Source organism: Castor canadensis, chromosome 7 (assembly GCF_047511655.1).
Source record: "Castor canadensis chromosome 7, mCasCan1.hap1v2, whole genome shotgun sequence".
Taxonomy (NCBI): Eukaryota; Metazoa; Chordata; class Mammalia; order Rodentia; family Castoridae; genus Castor; species Castor canadensis.
The window spans coordinates 53,090,684-53,117,145 of record NC_133392.1 but is presented as its reverse complement, the minus strand read 5'-3'; the positions used below and the strand labels follow the sequence as shown (position 1 = coordinate 53,117,145).

The 26,462-nt window shown below is 34.1% G+C and overlaps 1 protein-coding gene across 15 annotated transcripts in view; it reads right to left on the bottom strand.

Annotated features, from left to right (window-relative positions):
• Cabcoco1 (ciliary associated calcium binding coiled-coil 1) overlaps window positions 1–26,462 on the bottom strand; it is a 179,095-nt gene that overhangs the window by 115,583 nt on the left and 37,050 nt on the right. The window contains exon 6 of one of the 15 annotated variants that reach the window (XM_074078945.1): window positions 7,843–9,030. The exons of 13 other annotated variants lie outside the window; for them this stretch is intronic. In XM_074078945.1, the coding sequence (XP_073935046.1) occupies window positions 8,947–9,030 (84 nt within the window). In that variant the 3' untranslated portion in view covers window positions 7,843–8,946. Of the gene's footprint in view, window positions 1–7,842; window positions 9,031–20,144; window positions 20,593–26,462 lie in introns of those variants that run through there. One more of the 15 variants, XM_074078943.1, reaches the window with a different exon arrangement.

Sequence of the window (26,462 nt, the reverse complement as noted above, 5' to 3'; positions counted from 1 at the left end):
TCTTTGCTCATTCTTAGATCAATTTTTGTGATGTTTACTAATTCACAATATTTGAATTCCATCATCATTTGTGGATTTATTAATTGTCATTCTACTGTTGTCACCTTCTTCACTTCCATATATCTATTCTTGAATTCATTTATTTTTAATAGTATTTCCTCATGGATATGTATTTTACTTAAATGTTACAATCCTTTACCATCATAATGTATTTTGACATTCAGATTTGCTGGTAGGAGATCTTTCAAGCTAGATCCTGTGTCTCTGAACAAGACTTGATCTTTCTTTGCATTTCTTTACTTTCTGGCATAGACCTATCTAATTAGGTTCTTTCTCCAAACTCAAAGTTATCCATGTCCCATGGAGCCCTTATTTCTTGTATTGGATAATTTTGTGTTTTGAAACTAGGAGCTGGGTGTTAAGTGTGCTCATTGTTTTGGATGACATTTATTATTTTATTTTACTTTAGTGTGGCACAAACATTTAACATGATATCTACTGTCTTAAAGGCTTAAAAAAAGTGCGCATTTTTTTGTGTACAATGCTGTATAGGAGGTGTCAAGATCTTACTTGTTGTGTTTGAAACTTTGTGTGCCACTATCTATCAAGATCATGTCTGCATCCCCTACCCCATGCTGGATAGCCACTTGTGCTCTTTGATACTATGAATTTGACTATTTTAGGTATCTTGTGTAAGTGAAATAATGCAACATTTGTATTTCTGTAATTTGCTTGTTTCACTTAACAAAATGTCTTCAAGTTTCATTCATGATATCCATATTATAGAACTTCCTTCTTTATATATTTCATTTTTTTTTCTGGAGGTACTAGAGTTTGAACTCAGGGCCTTGTGCTTGCTAGGCAAATATTGTACCATTTAAGCCACACTCCCAGCCCTTTTTTTAAAACTTTAGTTATGTTTTGGATAGGATCATGTACTTTTTGTTTAGATTGGCCTCCTGATGCCATCCCCTACCTATGTCTTCTCCGCAGCTGGGATTGCATATATACTATACTGGGATTACAATAATCATAGATGTGCTGTACATATTTGACATTCTGATTTCAATTATTTTAGATAAATACTCATAGATAGGATGCTAGGTCATAAAGTAGTTACATTTTTAATTTTCCAGGCACTTACAAACTGTTTTCCATAGCAAGTGAGCCATTTGCTTTCCTACCAACAATGTGCAAGGGCTCTAATTTCTCCACATCTTGACCAATACTTGTCTTCTGTATTTTTTATCTTTATCATTTTTATAACACCATCCTGATATATGTGGGAGTCTATGTCATTCTCACTGTGGGTTTGATTTGCATTTCCCTGATGATTAGTGATTTTCAGCATTTTTTCAGGTACCTTTTGTCCATTTGTATGTTTAGTTTGGAGAAACATCTAGAACTGGATTTTTCTGCTATAAAAGTATAACAACTACTAGTAATTGATTGAAAAAAGACCATGTTTCAGTATTAGAGGTCATAGCATTCAGGACTTCAAAGTAGAGCATAATCCTTAGGTATTCTCTCATGATACAGATGTATTATTACTCTGAGTCTTCTCAGAAGACACTGGGAAAAACATCATATTACGTTATTCTGCCTATCTATCTATCTATCTATCTATCCATCTGTTTATCTAGCCATCCCTGTCTTTATCTATAATCTTAAACCATTTGTTTATACTGATATCTTCAAAATACTACAGTGCATATTCTATTCTTATCCTTTGTCACATCTATAAACCCTTCTCCTACAGTCACAAAATCCATTTTTCTTGGTTTATTTATGTTTACATATATTTTTTTGTTATATTTATTTTTTTGCTCAGTTCTTCCCATATGTAATCATGTTTCAAAGCTGGGCCAGACAAGGATGTGGTGCTTCCTACTCCTCCCCTTATTGCCCCTGATCAAGTTTTAACAAGGGAATGGGAATGGGATAAAGAAAAGTAGAAGGAGGCAAGACTTAGGAATTCTGACTGTGGCTATATCAGTCCTTTAAACCATTGCCAGTTGTGTTGACTGAAAGCTGGCAACACAATCTATATGGATGGATGAACCATATAGATCTTGCCCCTTGCCAGGTGTGCTCAAAGCAGCTTACTCTGGTCAAGATTTCTGAAAATCCGAATTCTGAAGTAGAGTTTTGGGATCTTTTGAATGTTAATTGAAAGAATCAGGTTAATTTTGTAAACATATTAAAGAAAGTAGTATTACTTCTTTCCTTGGTAATCTCAAGGGTTCAAAACATTGTTTAACTTTTGAAAGGGAATATAAAAGGCATAGAGAAATTGCAGATATTTACTGATATTTATTGATAAGGGAATACCAAATGAGTTTGCTTATGAAGCTAGCCCCTGATTAATATGTTTTTGCCCAGACATCTGCACTCTCCTGGTGATATTTGATGCTGCTTTTTAAGCCAGACAGGCCAACTGCAATACGGGTAGATCTGTCTCCATATTCCGTATTTTAAGAGAGATATTTTTATCATCAAACACCTGAGAATTGACATGCCAAGTATTAAAGGCATTTTACATAAACATAACATAGTATATTTAAATGAAAAAACAAACAAGAAAAATAGAAAGAAAAACCAACAACACATAAGGAGACTTTCAGGGCAAAAAGTAACCAAAGAAATTAGAAATATTAAAAAATACAGAGAAAAATATATCACTCACATCTTTAGATGCATGCAAAAGTGTGTGGAAACAAAGAAAGGTTTAAAAATGTGGTTAATCCTATGAAATTATAGACTAAAATATTGATGTTTGTGACCTACAGATTTTAAGGCTCTGGAAATAAAAATTTCAAACAAATTTCTTAACATACGCTAATGTAAATGATGCTTACAGGCATTGATAAAACACTTTGCCTTCCTTCTACTAACATACTCCATAATTATACTAAGACTTAAATAGTTTATATAGAGAGAGATGAATGTGGAACGGGGAAGAGTGTCCATACATTAGCATTCAGAGTAAGCAATTCAAACATCGAATTGCTGCAGCCCAAAGAATATTTAAAAATATTACCAGTTAGGTGTTCAGAATTATTTTGTTTTTTTAAAAATCAAGTCTTGCTGATCATTTACCAAAGTTAGAAAATGTTCTTGGTCAACATAGATGCACATTACAGAAAAGAGAGAAAAGGAATAGAATGAAAATGATCAGTAAAGCATTGCTGCTTTTCTTTTATTTTGGATGCATGCAAAAATCATGTTTTTAACCATGCTTCTGCTATTTGAAGAGAGTTATGGATGAAATCAGACATTTTTAGTTTTTTTTTTTAATTTTTTTGACTGGAGAGAGGCTCAGTGTGAAAAGGTTTGATTGTATATTCTTCAAACTCTAGAGCTCTTTTAGGTGCATCTTAATGAGCTTGAAACAACTTAAATGTCTTTTTTTTGAGGCAGAGTCTCACTGTGTAAACCAGGTTGGCCTTATATTCTCGATCTTCTTGTCTCTGCTTCCCAAGTATTGATTTACAGGCATGTGCCACCATGCTCAGCTAGAAAATCTTACTATTGTATAAATTATTCTTGAGATTTATCTAATGGCAAGTTTATGAATCATTTTCTTTGTAACTGGAATGGTTTGAAGATTTAAAATCCTTGTAAATTCCAATTTAATTAGCATAGATATTATGACTATGATATTTTTATAAGTTGCATAAATATAATTGGCTTATCTCAATAAATGTATATTAAGTATTTTCTTATATTAAGATCTGTAGAAGAGTCAAATAGATAAAATGTAGCCCTATCATCAAGAAGTTTAGAAGCCAATGGAAAGATCACATTCTGTCTCTTAAAATTTTTACAGGTGCTATAAAGGAAGGCTGTGGAGTAAGAAGGAGATTGTCCAGACCTGGGCAATCTTGTATGATTCCATCAACAATAGTATTTTCTGCTAATGTGTACGGATTGCTTTTTCCTTGGCAATTTTTGTTTAGATTTACTCTTTGGCAAAAGAGTTGTCTCAGAGAATTTAAAAAATTTTAAGCTGCTTCTCTTGTATTGTTTTTCATACATATGTTTTCCATTCCTAATTGTAATCCATCTTGTTAGACAAATTTTTATGTAATATTTATAACATAAGAATTTGATGAGGCTTATTTTGTGAACTAAAATATTAAAGAAGTTTTATGGCTGCTAAGAATAATAGATAAATATAAATATAGTTAAAGTCTGTGTATCACATATTAATGGCTACCAGGCCACCCGGACCATTCACCATGGAAGAACTAAACAGCCAAGTAAGCAAATGACCCAGTCAGTTGATATCAACTAGCCTCTGCCATCATATTTCTTAGATCTCACATAACATCGGATGCCATTTTGAGTAACTATTATTCCAGAGCTGCTCATTGTGTAGGCTGAGGTTTTGTAGTTCATTGTCTACATTATTTGTCAATATCCTTCTCTGTTCAATCCTGCTGCTTCACAGTTGTTGATCCCAACTAAATTATTTTGCCACCAAGCACTATCTTAACATCTAGTAATGGGAAACAAAGCTTATGACACTGAATATTGGCTGAACCATGCTGGCAAGGTATTTTTCAAAAAGATATCTGGATGGGTGGGAAATGTGCCTCCTCAAACTTTATAAATTTTGAGTTTACTTCCTAGAGTCTGTACATTGAAACCTGATTTGGCTGAGTCTGTAATTCCAGTGTCTAATCTCTTTTCTTCTAAAAACTCTTTTGGAATTGTTTTTACAATTTTCTTGCATCTTAAGCTGTTAATCAGAATTCTTAAGCCAGTAGATTTTCTTTTCTTCTTTTTCAAATATCTTCCTTTTTGGCGACTCAGTTTTGTCACCTGCATGCTTTAACCCTGAAGTTCAGTAACTTTACGAGTCTATGACTCAAAGTTTGCTTTTCCTTCCCTTCTTCAAGATTATGGTTCCTTTTGTTCTGTAGATCTTGTCTTCCTTCACTTTAGGAACATTATTTCAGTTATGGTAGTGGTTTTTACATTCCATTCATTCTTCTGGTTTTTTTTCAGGGCTACAAGTCCTATCTTTGATAATCCTTGTCTCCATGTCTTTTCCTCACATTTCTTGTGATTTTCTGAAGTCTGTTCTCCATGTTACAGGTTGGTTTTTCCACAGTATCATTTTTACTCTTTACTATTTAAAATATTTTAGCTTTTTTGATGTCATTATTTTTTCTTTCTTTATAAGATCAGTTCCCTTCTCATTTTATTCTATTTTTATCTTTATATGCCATCAGTGTTCTCTTAGTGTATTCAAAGCATATATACTTTACAACTCTTTCTTTAGAATAAGTTTCCATCTGTTTTTAGTGAGTCTATTTATTATTTCATTCTTCCTTTCTCTCCTTCCCTCCCTCCTCACTTCCTCTTTCCTTCCCTCCTCCCTGCTTCCTTCCTTCCTTCCTCCCCCTTCCTTCTTCTGTCCCTCCCTCCCTCCATGTCTCCCTCCTTTTAGTTGTTTGTCCTTTCTCTTCCTTTTCTCCTTTTCTTTCCTCCTTCTTCCCCTCCCCCTCATTCTTTTCCTTCTTTCTGATTTTGTTTTGTTTTTGACAATATATCCATTTAAAAGATTTTCTGTTATTTTTAATTGAGGGATTTTTTTTATGGTACCCATTAACATCCACCCAACCACAATGCAACATCAAAGTTAGGAGCTTCCAAGGATTTTGAGAAAAATGCAGAAGGAAGGGTCTCATACCCTAACCTAAAAAGTTGGCCCCAAGGTGACATTGCTCTCCATGAAAAGGACAGGAAAAAATAACAGGTTCTTTGGAGAGAATCCATTTCTCATCTACTTATCAGTCTTGTCATCTGCAGTGGGTGAGTAGACCCTATGCTGAGTATTTTCTGGCTTTTTGAAAGCTAACAAAAAAATCAGAAAGGGCAATCTTTCCATCTTCTATCATGTGCCACATGCTACTCCATATTGTGGTCATAAACTCAGAAGTGTTTAAGCTTGGCTTTCCGTGTCCTGTCTCTGTATCATCTAAATAGAACTATACTTAGTAGCTACTCTGGGAGTTTACAGTGTAGGCCTAACCTTCCTTAGTTTAATTTAGAAATCAAAGAAAGTAGTTTTGCAAACAAACTCTTATATAACTACCTTTCCAAGAAGGTCATTATAAGTCTCATAATTCAGTTTTCTAAGACTTAGGAAAGCAATGATCAAACTTAATATTTGGTTTAAGATACAGGAAGTCAGAGCTTTATTAATACTTCCTGAAACACTGAAGCATTTAGAAATAAATTATATATTGGAATTATTTTTCTCCATTAGTAAGTGTATCCAAAAGGTGATTTATTTAACCTAATGACTTTCTGTAAAATTAGCAGTGTTTTCAAAGCCTATTTATGAAATGAAAAGTAATTGATGAGTTTTTCATTTGGTAATTTTACTGAACTTTTTATTATGAATTGGAAACCAATCTCTAAGCACTTAGAAGACACTGGCATTGAGCAGAAATAAACTTTTTTGTGTGTGAGAAATACGTGTCATCAGTATAATCAAATTTATTTCTATGATAGAGTGACAAGTTGTTAAACCTGGTGAAACAAATACATATATTAATACCTTTCACTAGATAAACTTGCTGAGACTTTTCACAATGAATTAATGAAGCCTTTATTTTAAACTTAGTTGTTTGAACTTTTTCCAGTCTACTTAGTGGACTGAAAAGACAATTTGATTAGTTGGCTTGACCTGGTATAGTCATAACCTGCCTCCTGACCTAAAACACACACAAATGTGCATACACATGCACACATACACACCCAAATCCTGACCTTCATTTTATGTTTAAAGAATAATATCTTTATGGGAAAAATGATTACTTTTATACCTCTCTTTAAACAAACTGTGATTGCTTTTCATAAATAATTTATAACTATTTTCATTTAAACTTAGTTGATTGAAGGTTTTCCGGTGGATTGACTGCTTTTTGGATGGAAATGGACTGCTTGATTGGTTACTATAACTCTGCACAGCCCTAACCTGCCTCCTGACCCTGACTTTTGAAATTAAAACACCTACACAAATCATCATGTTCACAGACACAAATACACACCCAAACTCTGACCTTTCCTTCATGTCAAAAATAATAATCTCTTTCTGGAAAATCATGCTGATTTTATGGCAAACAAGTAGAAATATTTTATTCCAACTACACTTTAGGAAGATCTTTCCAATGTTAAAACTTACTAAAGTTCCCTTTAGTACATTAAATACTCTCACAGTCAAGTATGAAAGCAGCTTCAGGTTGTTTATTGTACCAAGCTTGAACCACATTTACTAGCATCCATTCAGAGCTTGCCATGTCTAACCTGAGTACCCATTAAGCTGGTTTTTTTAACCATCTCCAATACATGGTCCAGCTCAAGATGAGTAGTCTCCTCCTTGTTATTGAATTAAGATTTTATAGTCATTCTTGCTTCCATGCCCTTGCTTGGGCTATTGCTAATTTCCAACTTTTCAAATCTGAATCTTTAATGCTTTTTGGTAACCTGTCTAAATTCTACCTGGTTTTGAAGGACTACCTCAATTCCCTATTCCTCCAATGAATTTTATTTTTTGCTGCTATATTCCAAAGTGATTCCTCCATTTCCTGACTTCTTGTCTTGTTTTTCAAACTTCAAGCTTCTGTATTCATCCCTGAGTTTTAAATTTTATTTATTTATTTTTTTTTCATTTTTCTTTTATTATTCATATGTGCATACAAGGCTTGGTTCATTTCTCCCCCCTGCCCCCACCCCCTCCCTTACCACCCACTCCACCCCCTCCCGCTCCCCCCCTCAATACCCAGCAGAAACTATTTTGCCCTTATCTCTAATTTTGTTGTAGAGAGAGTATAAGCAATAATAGGAAGGAACAAGGGGTTTTGCTGGTTGAGATAAGGATAGTTATACAGGGCATTGACTCACATTGATTTCCTGTGCGTGGGTGTTACCTTCTAGGTTAATTCTTTTTGATCTAACCTTTTCTCTAGTTCCTGGTCCCCTTTTCCTATTGGCCTCAGTTGCTTTAAGGTATCTGCTTTAGTTTCTCTGCATTAAGGGCAACAAATGCTAGCTAGTTTTTTAGGTGTCTTACCTATCCTCACCCCTCCCTTGTGTGCTCTCGCTTTTATCATGTGCTCATAGTCCAATCCCATTGTTGTGTTTGCCCTTGATCTAATGTCCACATATGAGGGAGAACATACGATTTTTGGTCTTTTGAGCCAGGCTAACCTCACTCAGAATGATGTTCTCCAATTCCATCCATTTACCAGCGAATGATAACATTTCGTTCTTCGTCATGGCTGCATAAATTAAATTTTATTTTTTAAAAAAGACTGTGTAATTCTCTGACATCAGTTACCGTATTACACTCCATTTTTGTTTTTTTGACAGTCATAAAGCACAGTGCGGAACACAGAATACATTTTGGTTGCTAATCAAAAATTTAATTTTCTCTAATTATAACAGTATATTATTGCCTCTAAGTACAACAATCTTTAAAAATTAAGTTATTGCTAAGCTTTCTTTTCCCTTATGAATAGCTAAAGCTTTTAACATTATATTAAAAACTAAAGTAATTCAAGCCATCAAAATTCCAGAAGGCAGAAAATTGACTTGTTTTTAAAAAATAAGAATTCATGACCTATGCAGTACTCCACACAAATAAAGAGTAGATTCTAAATCAGAGAAAAGATGGTCTTTTCTTCCAAAGTCCTTTTCTGTGTATGTTTTTGGAGTCTGGCTTTCCCTCCACTTTCACTCTATGTAGCCAAAGTATATCAGAATTTCAGATGTCTTAGAGCTAATCAGGAGCCTATAGGATCAATTTTTTTCTGGCCCTTTCATTTGGTATTTATTCTTGGAGTATTTCTTGCTTCAAAATCCTAGTAGAGTGTTAGGAGGATGAGATGCTCAGAGATGTATCCAGCCATAGTTAAAACTCAGTAAGTGTTATTGTGTCATTTTCATTCTTAAAAAATTTTGCCTTTCTCTTTCCATATGAATCTGGAAGATATTTGGTATCATTTTGCCTACCTATAATCCAAAAAAAAAAATATGATTGAGTGTAAGGAAGAAAGTAGAAAGACAAATTAACCTTGGAGAGCCTCATTTTGACCTATTAGAAAGTTTCAATTTTATTCCAAGCTTCACTTAATAAATGTTTATTAAGCATCTTGTATACAAAGCAGGCACACATTAATCAAAAATGAATTCCACTAATTTTTGCAATATGAATTCAGTAAGTATAAATTGTTATTTAAAACATAGAAGAGGTAAAGTTCATATAAACAACTCAAAGTTCAAAGTTCAAAGTGCTCCAAGAAAGGTAGCAATGAAATGAGAGTTCACGGAGAAAATAACTCATAGAAGTTATTTTCAGTGTAGGGGGTTAATAAGTCATAGAAGAGAGGGGATTTGAAATGAACTCTGAATACAGACCTATTTTTGGACAAGCATACATGGGAGGGAGGTGGGAAAATGCAGTGAGTGATGGAGTAGGTATGGTTGCAGATCTTTGAAGCTTCTTTCTTTGAGAGGTGGAGCTCACTCCTGCTCCCTGTGAAGTCTAGCTCCTTCTGTGGTTGTTTTATCCAATGCAGTGTGCTTGAAACAACACTACAGTTCCTGAACTAACTTCTGAAGGGACTGGCATCTTCTGCCTCCTTCCTCTTGTGGCTCTTTTGGATCTTGGGATCTAAGCACAGCCTAAGGAAGCCTAGCTATCTATATGGGAAGACTATGTGTGAAGATCATTGGAGAGGTCACCTTCCAGCTGATTCTGTTTGCATTTTCTGGATGTCTCAGAAAGTTGAACGCAAACTTTCATTTGGATATCTTCTTTTGTAAAGTGCATGTTCAAATTTATTCATGTTTTTAAATATGGTGTTTGCCTGCCTCCTGCCTCATTGATTTGTAATTCTTTATGCAGATGTGCCTTTTGTCACATATATTTTATGGAAGAATTTTCTCGCAGTTACTCCAAGTTTTGTCCTCTGACTGTGTTGTTAAAAAGAAATCCTTAGTATTAAATAATGCAGATTATCAACTTTTTAAAAATAGTTTGTGGTATGTGTATGTCCTTTTTAAGGCTATGATAATTTTTTGTGCTATCTTCTGTAAGCTTAAATAGTTTACCTGCATGTTCAGATTTGTAATTCATCTGGAATTAATCTTTATTTATATTGTGAATTAAGTGTCCAGATTAATTATTTTCCTTATGGAATACTCTGCTGACCTTTAATCATTTATTGAAAAGATCACCTGTCCCTTCTGCACTATTTTGTCATCTTTGGCATGAACTAGATGACTGTAAGTCCACGTCTATTTCTGCTCTCTTTTATTCTTGTCCAATGGTTTATTTGTTTGTGTGTAAGTCACTAGAAATTAATCAGTGTTTTAAAAATTACTGTAAATTTATATCTCTTGAAGCATAGTAATACGAACCCTCTAATTTGTTCTCCAAGATTGTTTTAGCTATTTTAGCCTTTTGTAAATTCTTCATTCATTTAAAAATTGGGTTGTCAAGTATATGTTCAATTCTGCTCAATGATGTTTTAAAGTCTTTCATATATATGTCTCACACATTTTCAGTTAGACATTTCATGGTTTTTGATACTATTGTAAATGTCATTTTATTGTTTCATTTTTTAATTGCTTCTTGCTACTATAAAGAAAAAGTATGATCTTGCAAAATTCTTTTTAAGTTCTATTAATTTTTCTGCAAATTCTTTTCTGTTTTACATATACAATCATGGAAAACGTGAAAAGTGAGAGTTTAAAACTTCCCATTTTTATACTCAAAATATGGTATCTATTAAGGAGAAGTAGCCACCAGACATCATCTTTCCCAATCTTGGGAAGAAAGGCTTCAATATTTGACCATTGATTATAATGTTTGATGTAGAAGTTTGAAGATAGGTCTAATTTTTAATCATATTAAGGAAATTTCAGATGTTTATGAAACGACTGTTCTTCTAATGAGAAAATCTCATGACATTATTATTCTAGTAGTATGGCATTGATTGATTCTCAAATATTAAGGAAACCTTGCCTTCTTGACATAAACTTAACTTGGCCATGGTGTGCTATCTATTTATATACTGTTGGATGTGATTTGCCACCTTTTTGTTTAGGGTTTTTGATGTATGTTCATAAAGGAGATATTTCAGATTTTTTTCCTTATAATGTCCTTGTAAAGTTTTGGCATTTCAGTTATGTTTATCTTTGTGTAAACTCTGGAGGATCATCTAAGATTTATTTCTTTTCAAATATGAAACAATCTGGGCCTGAAATTTTTCTTGTGGAAGATATCTTAAAATATTTTAATTCAGTTCCTTTGGTAAGGAGCTATTAGAATTTCCCAAATTTTATCATTTTTCTCTCATATGAAAATTTGATGTAATATTGTTCATATTATCTTTTTAATGTCTGTTTGTCTTCAGGGATGCCTCAGTTTATAATGACATTGTAGTTTTTGCCATCTCACTTTTTAATTCTAGTAGGAGAGTGTCGGTTTCATTAGTTTTCTGAAGAATAACCTCAAAGTATATTAATTTTCTTTATTAAATTTTTTTATCTCACTCACTTTTGCTCTTGTTTTTTTAGTTTCCTCTCTTATCCTTAGCCCAAGTTCAATCTGATGTTTTTGTTTTTTAACTCTCTAATTTTATCTGTCACTCAGGAGTCTTGAATTTTCTGCCAGCATTCATGAAACGGTGACATACTAACTTATAAAGCGGGTAAAATCTCAGACGCTTCACACTGATTGACAAGCCCTTATATTTCTTATTGCTGATATTGGTAATTTTGTTTTCTCTCATTTTTTCTTGTTTAGTCTTAATAGAGATTTATCAATTTTATTGATTTTTAAAAAGCTTTAATTATGTAAAATTGTCTTCTGTTCTTTACTATTTCTTCTGCTTCATATGTAGTTAATCTTTTCTTCTTTGCTAACTTCCTAAGGTGAAAATTGAGGTCATGGAATTAAGAATTTTTTGTTTAGTGCTATAAATTTTCTTCTAAAGATTGATTCAGCTTTATCATACAAGTTTTGACATTTTGTGTTTTCATTTAAGACATTTTTAAATTCATTTTATTTCTTTTTTATCCATAGATTCCTGGGAACTGTGTTTTAGTTTATACATATATCATATTTGAACATTTTGTTACTCATTTCTAACTTAATTCAATTGTGGTCAGAGAACATACTTTGTATGACTGAATTCTTTGAGATTCATTCAGACTTGTTTTATGGTCTAGAAGGTGTCTGTGTGTAATTAAGTGAATTTGTTTTCTATTGTTTTATAAATGTTAATTATGTCAAGCTATTTGATAGTATTAGGCAAATTACTATTTATATAATTGTTTGGTTTTCTTGGGGTTTGAACTCAGGTCCTCATGCTTGCTAGGCAGGCACTCTTACCACTTGAATCACTCTACCAGTCCCCTGTTCAAATTTTTAAAAAAATATTATTTAGAGTATTACTTACATTTACTAACTCCTTACTCTCTCAATTATTGAGAGACTGCTGTTGAAATCTCCCATTGTAACTGAGAATTTGTCTAGTTCTCCTTGCAGGTCTATTGACTTTTGCTTCTTGACTAAGTCTGTTATTTTGTATGTAAGTATGTAAGGTTATTAGTCACTCTTGTTGAATTGATACCTTTGCCACTATGAAAAGACTTTTCTCACTGTTCATATTCTTTATGCTGACATACTGCATCTAATATTTATTATGACTACTTCTGCTTTCTTTTTTTTCCCTTTCACTAGTAATTTATTTACTACCATTCACATGACAACAACATCAAAAAAGGATAACTCTATATAGTGCAGTTAAGTACCCAAACCTGTATAGTGTCCCTGTTTTTAACGTCATGTAATCTTTTTTTTCTTTTGTTCATATGTGCATACAATGTTTGGGTCATTTCTACCCCCTTACCCTCACCCCCTCCCTTACCTCCCCCACCCCTTGCCTTTCCTTCCCTACCCCCTCACTACCAAGCAGAAACTATTTTGTCCTTATCTCTAATTTTGCTGAAGAGAGAGTATAAGAATAATAGAAAGGAACAAGGGTTTTTGCTAGTTGAGATAAGGATAGTTATACAGGGAGTTGACTCGCATTGCTTTCCTGTACATGTGTGCTGACTTCTAAATTACTTCTTCTTGAACTAACTTTTTCTCTAGTTCCTGGTCTCCTTCTCCTATTGGCTACTGCTTTCTTTTGATTGCTGTTAATATGGTATATATTTTTTTCCATTTTTTTACTTTTAACTTATGTCCTTATATTTAAAGTGTATTTCTTGTATGCATTGTATAATTGGATAATACTTATCAATCTAATGACCCTTGACTTTTCTACATGTTATTACATTCAATTTGATAATTGATATAGTTGGGTTTAGATCTACATCTTACTATTTGTTTTTGTGTTCTTTAGTCTCTTTTCCAGTCTTCTTTTTGATTGAGTATATTTTTATTTGATTTCATCTTTTCTGCTTGCTTTTTAGCTACAAGTTTTTGGTGATTGATTTAGTGATTATACAATTTACCCTTAACTTAATCCAGTCTACCTTAAATGACATTATACCACTTCATGTAGAGAAACTTGCAATGATTTTTTTAATCTCTTTCCTCTTGGTCCTTGCATTATATTGTCTTACATTTTAGCTTCTATGAATGTTACAAATATAATAATACATTGATTTTAATTTTGATTTAAAAATAATTTTTATTATTTAAAAATATTTTATAATGGCTTCCATATCTAGCATTTCTTTGTACTTTCATTCTTTTGTATCTGGTATCATTTTCTTCTGCCTGAAGAACTTCCTTTAACATATCATGTAATGTAGATCTGCTGCTGATTAACTTTCAAACTTTTGTACATCTGGAAAAGTATTTGTTTTACCTGCAGTTCAAAAAATTTCTTCATTACATTTAAAATTCTAGGTTGCCAGTTTATTTTCTTTCAGTCCACTGTCTCCTGGCTTACCTTGACTCTAAAAATAACTCCATTTTCCCTTTTACCCTTGTTCCCTGTGTGTAGCACAGATACTGTGCTCTTAAGACTTCTCTTGATCACTGACTCTTAGCAATTAGAGTATGATAGGTTAGTTTTATTTGCATGTCTCATGTTGGGAGTACATTGAGGTTCTTAGATCTATGAGTTAATAATTTTCATAAACTTGAATAAATGTCAGTCACTATTTCTTCAAATATTTTTTTCTTTCCCACCTCATTTTCTCTTTTGGGAGTCCAAACACAGGTATATTTTACCTTTTGAAGTTGTCTCAACTGCCAATAGTCTTCCTCCAGACAAGCACAAGTAGGAACAGATCGGCTCAATCCAACCATGGGCTGAGCTGACTTAGGGCTGTTTTTCAAATTTGGTAAGGCTGAGTTTCCTAAGAATTCACCCCCAGTCATAGGAGGTAGCACTTCAGGGTCTCAACTGACTGGGATTGTTCTCATAGCTTTTGAACTTAAACTATTTTATCCCTAGCACCATAAGTCTTCCTAAGCCTCTGCTCTGCTATACAGATGCCCTGTACAGCCCAGTGTTGGAGTCATTTGCTGCCACAGCTGAAGAATCAGCAAATGCCTGGAAGGGAAAGCTGACAGAAGGCCAGGCTCACCTCTATGCTTCTTGTCTTTGGATCCTGGCTGCTTTGGATGACCATATTATAATTTTCTAATCTTAGGAAACTGCTGAAAGGGCTTCTCTGCTTTTTAGGAGGTCCTCTGCCTCTTTCTCAACCCTTTGCTTTGAAGTGCCTAAAACTCAGCAAGTGCTTCAACAGGTAAAGCAGCACATAAATATGAGCCTTACTTCTAAACTCTTCCCTTCCCTCTGAGATTGTTGGTAGCCTCATAAGTCCTGATGGTCTTGGAAGGCCTACAAAGCCTTCAGATGAATTTTTTTTTACAGCATCCTTTTTTTCTATTTTTTTCTTGATTACAGCATGGCCTGTTATAAGATACTCCATCAGAACTGGAAACAGATGAACCAGAATGATTATTTTTTGGATGAAGTATTTTTTCACATTTGAAAAATATGAAATTATTTGTAGCTTTTATGTTTTATTGTTAAGATAGTTCTAGTCTTATGAATATTTTCATGTTCACTGTATATTGAGAGAACATAAATAACATCCCAACTACTTTAGGATCCCAATTGTGTTCAACAGGTTTTTAATGCCTTTTAAGGTTAAAATGGTTCAGGTTTCTCCAGTTAATCTAAACTCCTTAAAGAAGCCACTATAATGAAGTCACTTGCATTCTCTCTGTAATAATGTCTCTACATGGAGAGAGACACGCAGACAGACAGGTACATACACATTAAGTCAGCACCTCAAGTCTCCAGTCACACTATTGTATTGGAACTGGAACTCGGTGACAGAAAGCTCCCAGTTACTACACGCACAAACAAGCTCAATGGACATGTGGTAATTAGGCAAATTTCTTCTTGTTTTTGGCAAATAAATGCATTATGATCTTAAATCATTTTGTCTACATTTTAGGGTAACAAAAATTTACATTTACAAATTATATAAAATGTTTATTTTATGAAGTCACTCATGCTTTAATTCATGTCTTTCCCCTTCTTAATTCATTTTATAATTCCGAAATGGCAAGTAGAGCTTATGTTACCACAAACATTTCTTTTAATCTAAAAAATGTGTCTTTGGAAAGGCTGCTCAACACAAATAAGGCTATAAATAAAGCTTATTTTTTCTAAATCAGTTTAAATTTGTTGTATTTTTGACAGCAATATGGTGCTGGACCCCTAAAAAAACAAGAGAAACGAGGGGAATCAACACTAAATTGTTGTTGTTATCTACACTATTTTTTTCTATATGAAGGGAAAAGGGAAATTCAGGGCAACAACGACCTAAATGACTTTTAAAAATCTTTCTCCTTTTCTTGTCTTTTGGTTTTAGTGATTTAGTGGTTATTGGAATCCCTTTTTGTATTGAATAAATTTGTTTGAAGGCACTGATTTTGTGACTTTGTGTAAAAGCACTATGTAGTTTCTGTGAATTTTTTACTGAGTTTTTATGGTTGTGGCCCAGAGCTAAAAAACAATCCAAATATTGTAGCCATGATTTAATGAAAGGTGACTATCTTAAACTGACTTAATTCCAAGTGTCTGGCCTTATTTTAATTTAATGGCTCTGTGTCTAAGCAATAATCTAATTTTAAGCTTTTTGTTTATTCCAAGTAAAGTCAAACAATATGTGCATTTGTTAAGAATAATCTTTGGGTGACACTTGCGTTGATGGATCCCATTAAAAATGATTAGGGGAGCCTCTTTTGGGTAAGCGATCTAAACTGTCTCTTATGATTTGTAGAAAGAAAAGGGATAAAATTAACTATATATCTCTCCTATTCGAAATTTAACTGTTGAATGTTAACTATTTTCCACATCTTTTCATTTGGGATTTATTGCAATAACTTTCAGAAGTGGGACCTCTTCCAAATTCTTAGAACATTTTAACCATAAAAGGCATTAAAAATATTTGCAATCCCCTGGGCAGTAATCTGATATTTAAGAGTTTTATAAAAGGAATGAATTGGGTATAAGCTTTCAAAATTAAAACTTTATGCATGGTCCATCATAAGCATTTATTTCAGTGCCTATAATATACTTGGTTTTGAAATACAAATGGGAGAAGAGAAAGAGAAATAAAACTTGTGGATCCCTCCCTATTTTTCAGATATTTTAATTGCTAGTTAGTTTTTTTCTTACAATTCTCCTATGAGGATAGGAGGTTGCTATGGTCTTAATATTTGTGCTTCCCTAAAATTTGTGTGTTGAAGCCTAACCCCAATGTGTGGTGTTGAGGTGGGGCTTGTGGGCAGTAATAAATCCATGAGAGAAGAGAGGAGAGCTCTTCTGCATGAGATAAGGCCTAAGGGTGTTTGCTCCTTCCACCAAGTGAGGACACAGCAAGAAGACAGTATCTACAAAGGAGAGGGTGCGCCCTTACTAGACACGTAATCTGCCGTTACCTTGATCTTGGACTTTCCAACCTCTATAACTGTGGGAAATAAATTTCTGTTGTTTCAAAACCATCCAGTTCAGGACGATTTTTGTCATAGCAGCACAAATGGACAAAGAGAGAGGTATTTCAATTTTAAAGAGATGGAAACTTTAGCTTAGTGAGGTTAAGTAATTCATTCTAGGTTCTAAAGGCAACAGATGGAGGAGTGGAATTTAAACACAGGTAGAGGGAAAGAAAGGATGATAAATCATAAAGTGACCACTTCCACTTCGACTTCATAATAACACATTCACTCATTCATTCAGCCACTGACACAATTAGCATCTGTTATGCATCTGCCTATATCAGGCATTGGGAGTATAAAATGGAATAAGTAGTCAGAATTTTGCAGTGTACTATGTGGAACTAGGAATCATATTGCAAGTACTATGAGAAAGAAATATCCAAGCAGACTGAATTTGCTTTGCTAATTGAGTCACTGTCCCATGTCAGGCCTTATCTTGTTTATCCTTGCAATGATAGGAGGCAGATATCATTCACCTCATTTTGCACATGAATAAATGGAGTGTCACAGAAACTAGGAAAACAATCAGTGATAATCCAATGACTAAGTGAGGAGTGCGTACCTTTGAACCAAGCTCATGTGTCAGCTTCTCTGTTTACCTTGTGCCAGACTTGAAGTAACATGCCTTACTTTTTGTATTAAGTATACAAAATACATTCATTAAACTTTAGTGAGCAGTGTAGATTTTACTGGAGATTTCTTTTAAAAGTATTCCATTCCAGTTTCTTCTTCTTACTAATGGTATTAAAAAGTTCACTTAGTGATTAAGAAAGCATAAATACGTCTGTGGAATGGTGAGCGTGAACTGTTGCCTTCAGCATGGTCTCCAAGCATCTCACTCCCTTGCTTAGAAATCAGCCTGAAGTGAACAGCCACTACCAAAGTGACCAGTGATGGTGGGAATCTTCTCACCAATGCATTTCTTAATGTCTTGATGAGGGCTGTGTCCTCTGTCCACCCCAAAGCTTATGGTAAGGAAATGGCTAAACAGATTGTATGTTATTTCATCTCCCTGGGCCATCAGAATTCTTTTACATTATGACAGAGAAATTATGACATTATTGAGTTTGATCTTCAGTTAGCCAGCCTAGCATTTTATTAATTCTACTACAGTCTCTGGTCCTGAATTCCACGTGAGTGTACTCACATGAACACACTCAGCCTGCCCAAGTCATCTATTTAATCCTCTTCTGTCAAATTCCTGACTCACCTCTCAACCACTAATCTCAGTGTTCCATCCAAGCATCTCCGCCCAGTAAGTTATCTGGATTCCTCAGACATATGTAATCAGCCTAATTCAAAACCCCATTTTGAATATCAGTTTCCCAAGGCTACTACTGGTACCAAAGATGTAGTATTAAGGCTACTACATCTTCAAAGTTCTAAGAGATACACATTTTGCAATTCAGTATTTAAGGAGGGTTCAGTAAAGGGAACAAGTGCAAAGGAGTAGGCTGGTTTAGGGGACAGGACAAGGGATGGTGCAGGATTCCATTTCTTCTCACTCCTGGGGCCAGAAGGGTAAGGGAGGGACCAAAAAAGCAGAGAGAAGGGTTGCATGGACAGGGCAGGGACTCTAACCTTCTGCAGAGGACCCCCAACAGGCAGTGCAGGGAGGCAGTAGGGAGTAAAAACATTTCAGCCTCACTCTTCCCATTCATGCCCCTTGTGGCCCATTTAGAAGTCAGAAGGTAAAGGACCATTTACTGATTGTTTCTGTATGCTTGACCTCCTATGGCATAGAATTGGGTAGAAAAAGGTAGAAATGACTTTGGTGGAATGAACAGAAGGATACCCAAACAATAGGCCAAATATTCAGTGTAGGATTATTTATGTTATTTAAAATGCATCTGAAAACAGCTGTGTTCAATTATAATTGTTTTTACCTAGATAAGTTAATTATGTTAAGTAGGTGACTGTCTTCATTTTGTGAAAACAGAATAATTAAATATTCAGAACTTCAGCCAAAGACTTTATCTTAAAGAATATTTCAAGTTTGAAAAATTTACTTTTATAGCAGTTATGCTCATTTGCATTTAATGATCATATTACACCAAAAATATTCATTATTTAACAATGAATAATGAGTGACTTAGCTTTTTCTCAATTTTAGCTTTATAATACATGTACAGTGTCCATTTTCATGCACTGTATATAAACTGAAACATATATATGTTAGGTTAGCAGTATTTATTATATAAAGAGAACATTGTGAGGTTCTTGGGTAGAAAATATAAAGAAATTGAAAGGGTTGTAAAAGTGATGAATATTTAAAATAACTTTGTTACAGTATTATTTATGTCACACTTTATTTTTTTAAGAGTGCATGCTTGGAAGGTAATAAAGTTAAACTATGTCCCAGTTTGTGTTTTAACACTGAGACTTCTGAGGGCAATCAGTATCATTACATGCTGCTCTACTTAAAGGTGGTCTAAATGGACTCTTTCACTCAAGGTTCTTTTTGATGCTCATGGTTAAATCAAAGCCTTTACAGAATGAGTTTGGGACCGTAGTTAAGCATATACACGTCTGTTCTGGCTTTCATATCTTGAAGATGTGGGTCAAGTGGTGCTTACTTCCTATGGACCCTATGAGATGGAATAAATGTGTTGATAATCAGGTGGCAACAGACACTGACTTAGAGAATACAGGCAACACCTATACCTGGAAATGCTTTTAGAAGGCAGTAATCTTGAACCTGAATTGTTCCTTAGGGCAAAGTATTTGCTGAGCTTTAACTGTATCTCAGTTTTACCCATGTGGAATTGAACTGTATGCCTATTCCTGCTTCAGAAGCAAAGGGGTACACTGAGCCCAGAATCTGCCAGACTCAGGAATAAGCAAGTGTTACAATTATTAGGAGTGAGTCTTGCTTATACAAAGATTACCTTCAAACACTTAAGCACTTTCTCTATAACTTTAGCCTGAATTCTGAAGAAAATACTTTTCAAGTGGATGATTTTTCTTTGCACAAGACAAAAGAACGTGATAGTTGGTCATGCTGTGAACAGGTATTTACTGAGCACCTAATATGTGCAATGGCTTGAGGTATGAGCCACTTGTGGTAGAGAATTAGTTCTTTTTTTTTTGGCTAACCAGAATTCCAGAGGCTTCTCTGAAAAGCATCAGAGCAGCCAGAGTGGGTAATATAGAAGCAGCCATACACAGGGAACAGAAAATGAAAGAATATGAAATAGGAGGTGGTGCCTGAAATGCAGGGCCAAATGAGAGATTTCAGCTGCCATTATGAAAGCACGATGTATTTGTTACCCAAACTTGGCAGCTTAGAGCAACAGATATTTAGAAACACACAGGTAGTTCTATGATGCGGGAAGCTGAGAGCAGATCCACTGGGGGTGCTGCCTCAGGGTTTCTTGAGGTTGCTGTCAAGTGATCCAGGCCTACAGTCCTCTCAATGTTCAACTGGGAAGGTCTCTTTCCAAGCCCACACCCACCACTGTGTGAGTCGTGGACCCTCTCCAGATGCTCCTGAGTGTCCTTACAAAGCAGCCTTTGGTGTCTTCCTGTGTAAAGAAGAGTGACACAAGAGAGTGGTATCAAGAGAGCAACTAAGGGGGCAGCCACCATTTCTCTGTAGCCTAATCATAGGAGAGGCAACTTACCACTTCTGCCACACTCTACTCACTAGAAGCAAAAGGACTGAGTCCAGTTCACTTTCAAGGGAAGGGAAATTAAACTCTACCTATTAAGGGGAGGCATATTGAAGAATATGTGACTGTATACTGAAAACCAACAGGGGAAATAAGGGTAGCAGAATATCCAGTTCTCTGTGTGATTCCCAGGAATCAAGTTCCTAGGAATCAACTCTGTGTGTATGTGTATGTGTGTGTGTGTGTGTGTGTGTGTGTGTGTGAGAGAGAGAGAGAGAGAGAGAGAGAGAGAGAGAGAGAGAGAGACAAAGAGAGAATTTCTCCACAAGCTATGGCACATTTTATGAGACTGTGCATACTAGGCAGGCAAATATTGGAAAAAGTAAAAGTAGGTGTGGGTCCTGTTTCCCATTAAATTCTTATAAGTCTAAAGCTGTGCTTGGGAATGAAGATACTCCACATTCATCAGGCAAACTTGCCATTTCTGCTGTGCCCATTAGTGCTTCAGGCAAACAAGAAAACTGCATCTTCAAAACCCAAAAAATCCCTCTATCTCATCTTCCCTTATATTTTTATCTTGATAGAGCACACAGCTATTTTGCTATAGAGAACTTTGTTTTTTTCCCTCTTCACTCCTATAGTGTCAATGGTGCCGATGGATGCAGCTGCATAATTTGCATAGAAAGTTGCCCGATTCTGTAGTCAGAATACCAATAAGGTGGCCTCTTTCTAAGCATGTTTAGTCTCTCTTGATTGACTCTTCACTTGCATGCTTTTCTGCACAATGCATACTTACTTGCATATTCCCAGCCATCTGTCAAACACTCACCAATCCTTAAGGGTGGCCAAGTAATCAAACTTAACACTATGGAAACACTGGTATGTGGCCCAATACTATAGAATTGTGACCAAAATCTTTTTACAGGAAGTAATCAAAAAAAAAATCACCCTAGCGTCTTGGTTGAGTTACATTCAATTACATTTATTAACATGCATTCACCAAGACAGAGCTAGCTATATACTCATAGCAAATGACTTCCTAGTTATAAACAACTATATTTTTCTATTCACTCCAACTGTAGCAGCTGACATGATTTCCAGGCTGTAGAAAAGAATCCACTTTGTCATCCTATTAGTTATGCTACCAGAGTGAGACTGGCTCATCATAAATATTGGACTTCACTAATGAGAAGAACATTTGGGAGTTTATTCATGGGAAGAAGAGGGCAAAATAGTTTAAATTGGAATTGTTATAGAAAATCCTACAAAAACCTGGGTTGGATAGTCATACTTATAGATTCTCTAGCTCAATTTCCATCCAGTGTTCTAAACAACAGTATAAAATGTTTTTCAACAAGAATCATATTGCTAAGCTTGAAATTTATTCAATGAAGATATAACATATTACCTCTCAAGTCATTCAATAAAAATTTATTTAAATGCCTTCTGGTATACCTTCTGCTTGCCAGGACCTGTGCTGACTATTGGTAGTAGCAGCAGACCCTACCCTTTTGCACCTTGTCCCTTCCATGCTTGTACACATTTATTATTAGAAAGTGATTGCATTTATTTGTTCAGAATCCTCCCTTAGACTATCCACTGCTCTTTGGTCTGCCAACTGGGAGTTTTGCAGTCAAGACAATCTCTCTCTCTCTCTCTCTCTGTCTCTCTCTCTCTCTCTTATCTTGCCAGCCCTCAAGATTGGAAGACAGTTATTATTTTGACTCTGAATCTTTTCTTCTTCAGAGGTCTCTGGTCCTAGAAAATGCAGGTTAGTTTCCTCTAAACATTTGAAAATATTTCTTTTTTTAAAATGTGGATTGCTGAACTTTGACGCTGTATAACACAGACATGTCTGGTCATCTTAGAAAAGACTGAAAAGATTGCTTTCTCTTTAAACCAGAGGCTTGGATAATTAATGGATTCTGTGGGTGTGTAATCACATAATGGAGACCTGTTTGAAAAACTGCATTCATCCCTTTATGTCCTGCCATCTATTGTAAATAGTATCTTAAATAGCAGAGCAAATCCCTGTAGCTAGAGTCCTTATTTTCTAGCTGTTAGTTTTGTCACCTGGACTTTTTTTGTGATTTATATAACTCATGAACAATAAGATGCCCATCCTCAAGAAACTATTAAATCTTCATTTGGAAAAGAACCTTTTGCTGTAGGCGAAAAGAACACCGCCTAATCACATAAATGTGAAATGCATCTCTTCAAAATAAAGCAGACATTTTCATAATGTTATGCAATCTTTTAAAGTTAAACAAGCTAGGAAAAAATAAATAATGCTGAATAATGAAAATCAAGATGAAACAAAACTTTGATAATTTAAATCTATACTCTTAAAAAATAGCTATTTGATTGCTAAAAATAATTTCAGGACAAATAAACAAGTACAGAGAGAAAGCAAAGCTTATCTGGTATGCAATCAACATCAAATGACTACTACTAACAATTTGATTTTTGTCCTTTAGGACTGATTCTTTATGTATAGGTACATAGGTGTGATATCAAACTATAAGCTAAAATTACAATGGACACATTTAGTCGCATGTTTTATGTGATATAATTAACATATTGTGAGTAATATTCCATCATAAATACAACACTATGTGAATACTTCTTAATGATGACAGAATTATATAAAGGCACAATAAATTGTAAATGTCCATTTAATGTCAGAATTTAAATATTTCACAATTTATTTTGCTACTGTAGTATGTGCACTTATATCTCTTTCCATTGTCTATCTACTTCAATAGGTTAACAAATTTAAAAATTTGATATATTTTACCAAAGTGCTTTCTGGAAAGTTTAACAATTTGTATTTTCTCAGCAGGTGAGCATGCCAATTCACCCCACTCTTACAAGACAGTGTGCTATCATTTTAGTTCTTGAGAAATTGATAATTTTAGTTTAATTTCATTTTCAGTACTACAAAGAGTGACAATCTTTACATTCATTAATTAATTTCTATTTATTGCATGTATTAACACACTTAATATATTATTTGTATATTTTTCTCTTGCAAATATACCTTACTAATTCTATCTTTAGCATAATAACATTTATATATGAACTTATAAGAAATTATTATATGGAATATTACAATTTATGTCTTTTTTGTCCTTTATACTGTACATTTTGTTTTTAGAGTTTGATTTAAAATTTTTTAAATTTGACTATTGCATCCTTCTTCCATAAAATAGAAGTTTTAAATTTTTATGCAGTGAAAAATATTAGTGGCCTGTAATATCTTAGAATCTTGACTTATAATAGGTTATATTTAGACATTTCCCAAAGTGGTCCATATAAAACAAATTCTCTAAATTAAAAATGGGTTTTATAAACATTTTCTCCTAATATCAGTTTTTAATTTCTTGGGAATAGGCTTAATGATTGATAAGATTGATTTAGGTTTTTCACTCTACACACCAAAATAATATTTTGAAAGTGTAATGTTTCATAGTTAGTCAATAAAATAAAACTTTCCTTCTTTTACATTAATTGATTTAATAAAAATTATTGAACATCAGTTGATTGTCAATAATTTCCATACTGAGAAAAAAAAGAAATAATAATGTTAGCTCCTCTGATCTCATGGAACTGCATAATTAGCTCCAGGAGTTATACATCTATAATTAGAACCCAATTTCTAAGAGAGAACATGACAGTGTTCTTGAACAAGGTATATAATGCCGAGGAAATAAAAAGTAATGTAAGTGAAATTCCTCCTCTCTTCCTCCCTTCCTTCCCTCTCTCTTTTTTTTCTTCAACAGAAATGTCTCTAAAACTAGCTGAGAAGGAATAATAGCTTTAGGAATAATGGCAAAAAAAGGTTGGTGAGCGTTTGAGGAAGGAGGAAGAACCTTACACTTCTAGAAGCAGGAAAACTCTAAGTATGAAAAGATCAACCTAGCTCAATCAGAGAATGGATCACAGAAGACCTGAGATTGATGCTAAAGGACCAACAGAGAGAAACACTTGAGTAACAGGCCAGAGAGCTGAGATGCCATGTGATCTGTGATGGAAACCATCTTTAAGTTATGCTCCTGCCATTTATCAATTGTTTTGCTGGAGACAGATTGCTTGAATTTCTCTTAAAAGATTTATATTTAGGAAAGGATGATTATTTTTCTATGCTTTGGAGAAAAAGCAGTAGAGTGAAGTTTGATAAATTGTATACTGAAGCATCAACCATTTTCTTTATATGATAGATTCTATAGTCAGTCACACATGCCAGGTAGAACAGATAGAGATATTTTAACACAACAACTTTGGATTGATTTTCTTTAGCAACACCCAATGTGAGTAGGTCAAACTGCAAATTATGCCGTGTATGACTTCCGTTCTAGTAGCTTGCTAATAAGATCATGCAACAAGAGAAAAAAAGTTGTCAAAATTGAAAACATCATCTGGGTAAGTTTAGATTATTTTGATAGGTACATCTCAAGGGTAAAGTGAAGAGAAAAAGGATATCTTTATATCATGCTTCAATTACCTCTTCCTTTCCAAAATATGATCAGACATGCAATGCTGTCTTTGCTGCCTTTTTCTTCTTAAAAGGGTGAATGTTTACTTAAGTTTCATTCTTTGTTTATTCAGGACACCATAACATCAGAGTTTAAAGAAAGAAAATAAAAAATTATGTTTCTTTCTGGTTATTTTCCTAAAAAAGCTAACATTTTTAAGTACAGTGTCATTAACACCCATAATTTGTGTGAGTTTTGAAATAAAGGAGAAAAAATTGTTTATTTTACTTTTGCTTTAAAAGTAAGTATTCAGAACATGAAATTATATACAGTTGACATTTGTTGATTTTAGAGAGGTTTGAATTTCCTGTATTTGCTGACTTTAAGTGGTATTATTTTGGGTTATGAAAGGCTGCCAAAGTATGACTCTAGGCAAGGTAACTCCTTAGGTATATTTGTGATTCTCTTTAAATATCTTTCCAAGTCTATCATATTTATAATAATCAGATCCTGGTACAGTAGTACTGCTTATAAGAACAGGGCCTCCAGCAAATGGCTCTTGGCTATGCAATGCCCAACTCCATAGTAACATGGACTACAGGAGGAATGGTGTCCCCTGGAGGTGTGCAAAGGGGTACATGTGAAAATGTGCTATAGAGTAAAGTTATGCAGCATATTAAGTATGCTGGCTTAAATGGTTAGAAATAGAAGTGCACTTACTCTCACATTTTGGACATTAGGGAAATCTTATGAGATTTTAAATTTCTGAATGCAAATACACGTGTGTGTGTGCATGGGCTTAGATATATGTTCATATGACATAACCTTTGAGGGTGTACATGATTCAAGAACTGAATAAATATTTTAAAAATGTGATATATGGATGCATAATTCATGACATCAATTTTATTTTCCTATGGAAAATTTGGGATGTTATAGCACAACACCAGATTTGTACTCTATAAATGACTTTTCAGCTAAACCTAGTTTGTCCTTAAAATTTAAATATGGCAGCAACACATTTGGAGAGTATTTAATTTTATATATTGAGCGTTCACCTAGTTTTTTTCTGTTCAGCCTTTATCTTGTAAAAATCCCAATAATGTCTCTCACTGACTATATGTCTGTCAGTACGTTTGAGTAAGCATGCTTTTTTTTTTAACCTGTACTTAATTTACAAAATGTGCCTCAGTACTTTTGGGAATGAACTAGGAAACTTTATTCTCATACAAGTAATACATGAAGACATTTAGTCTTTCACATTGTTAAAGACTAACATAAATCTAAAATAAATGGAAAAAAATGTTC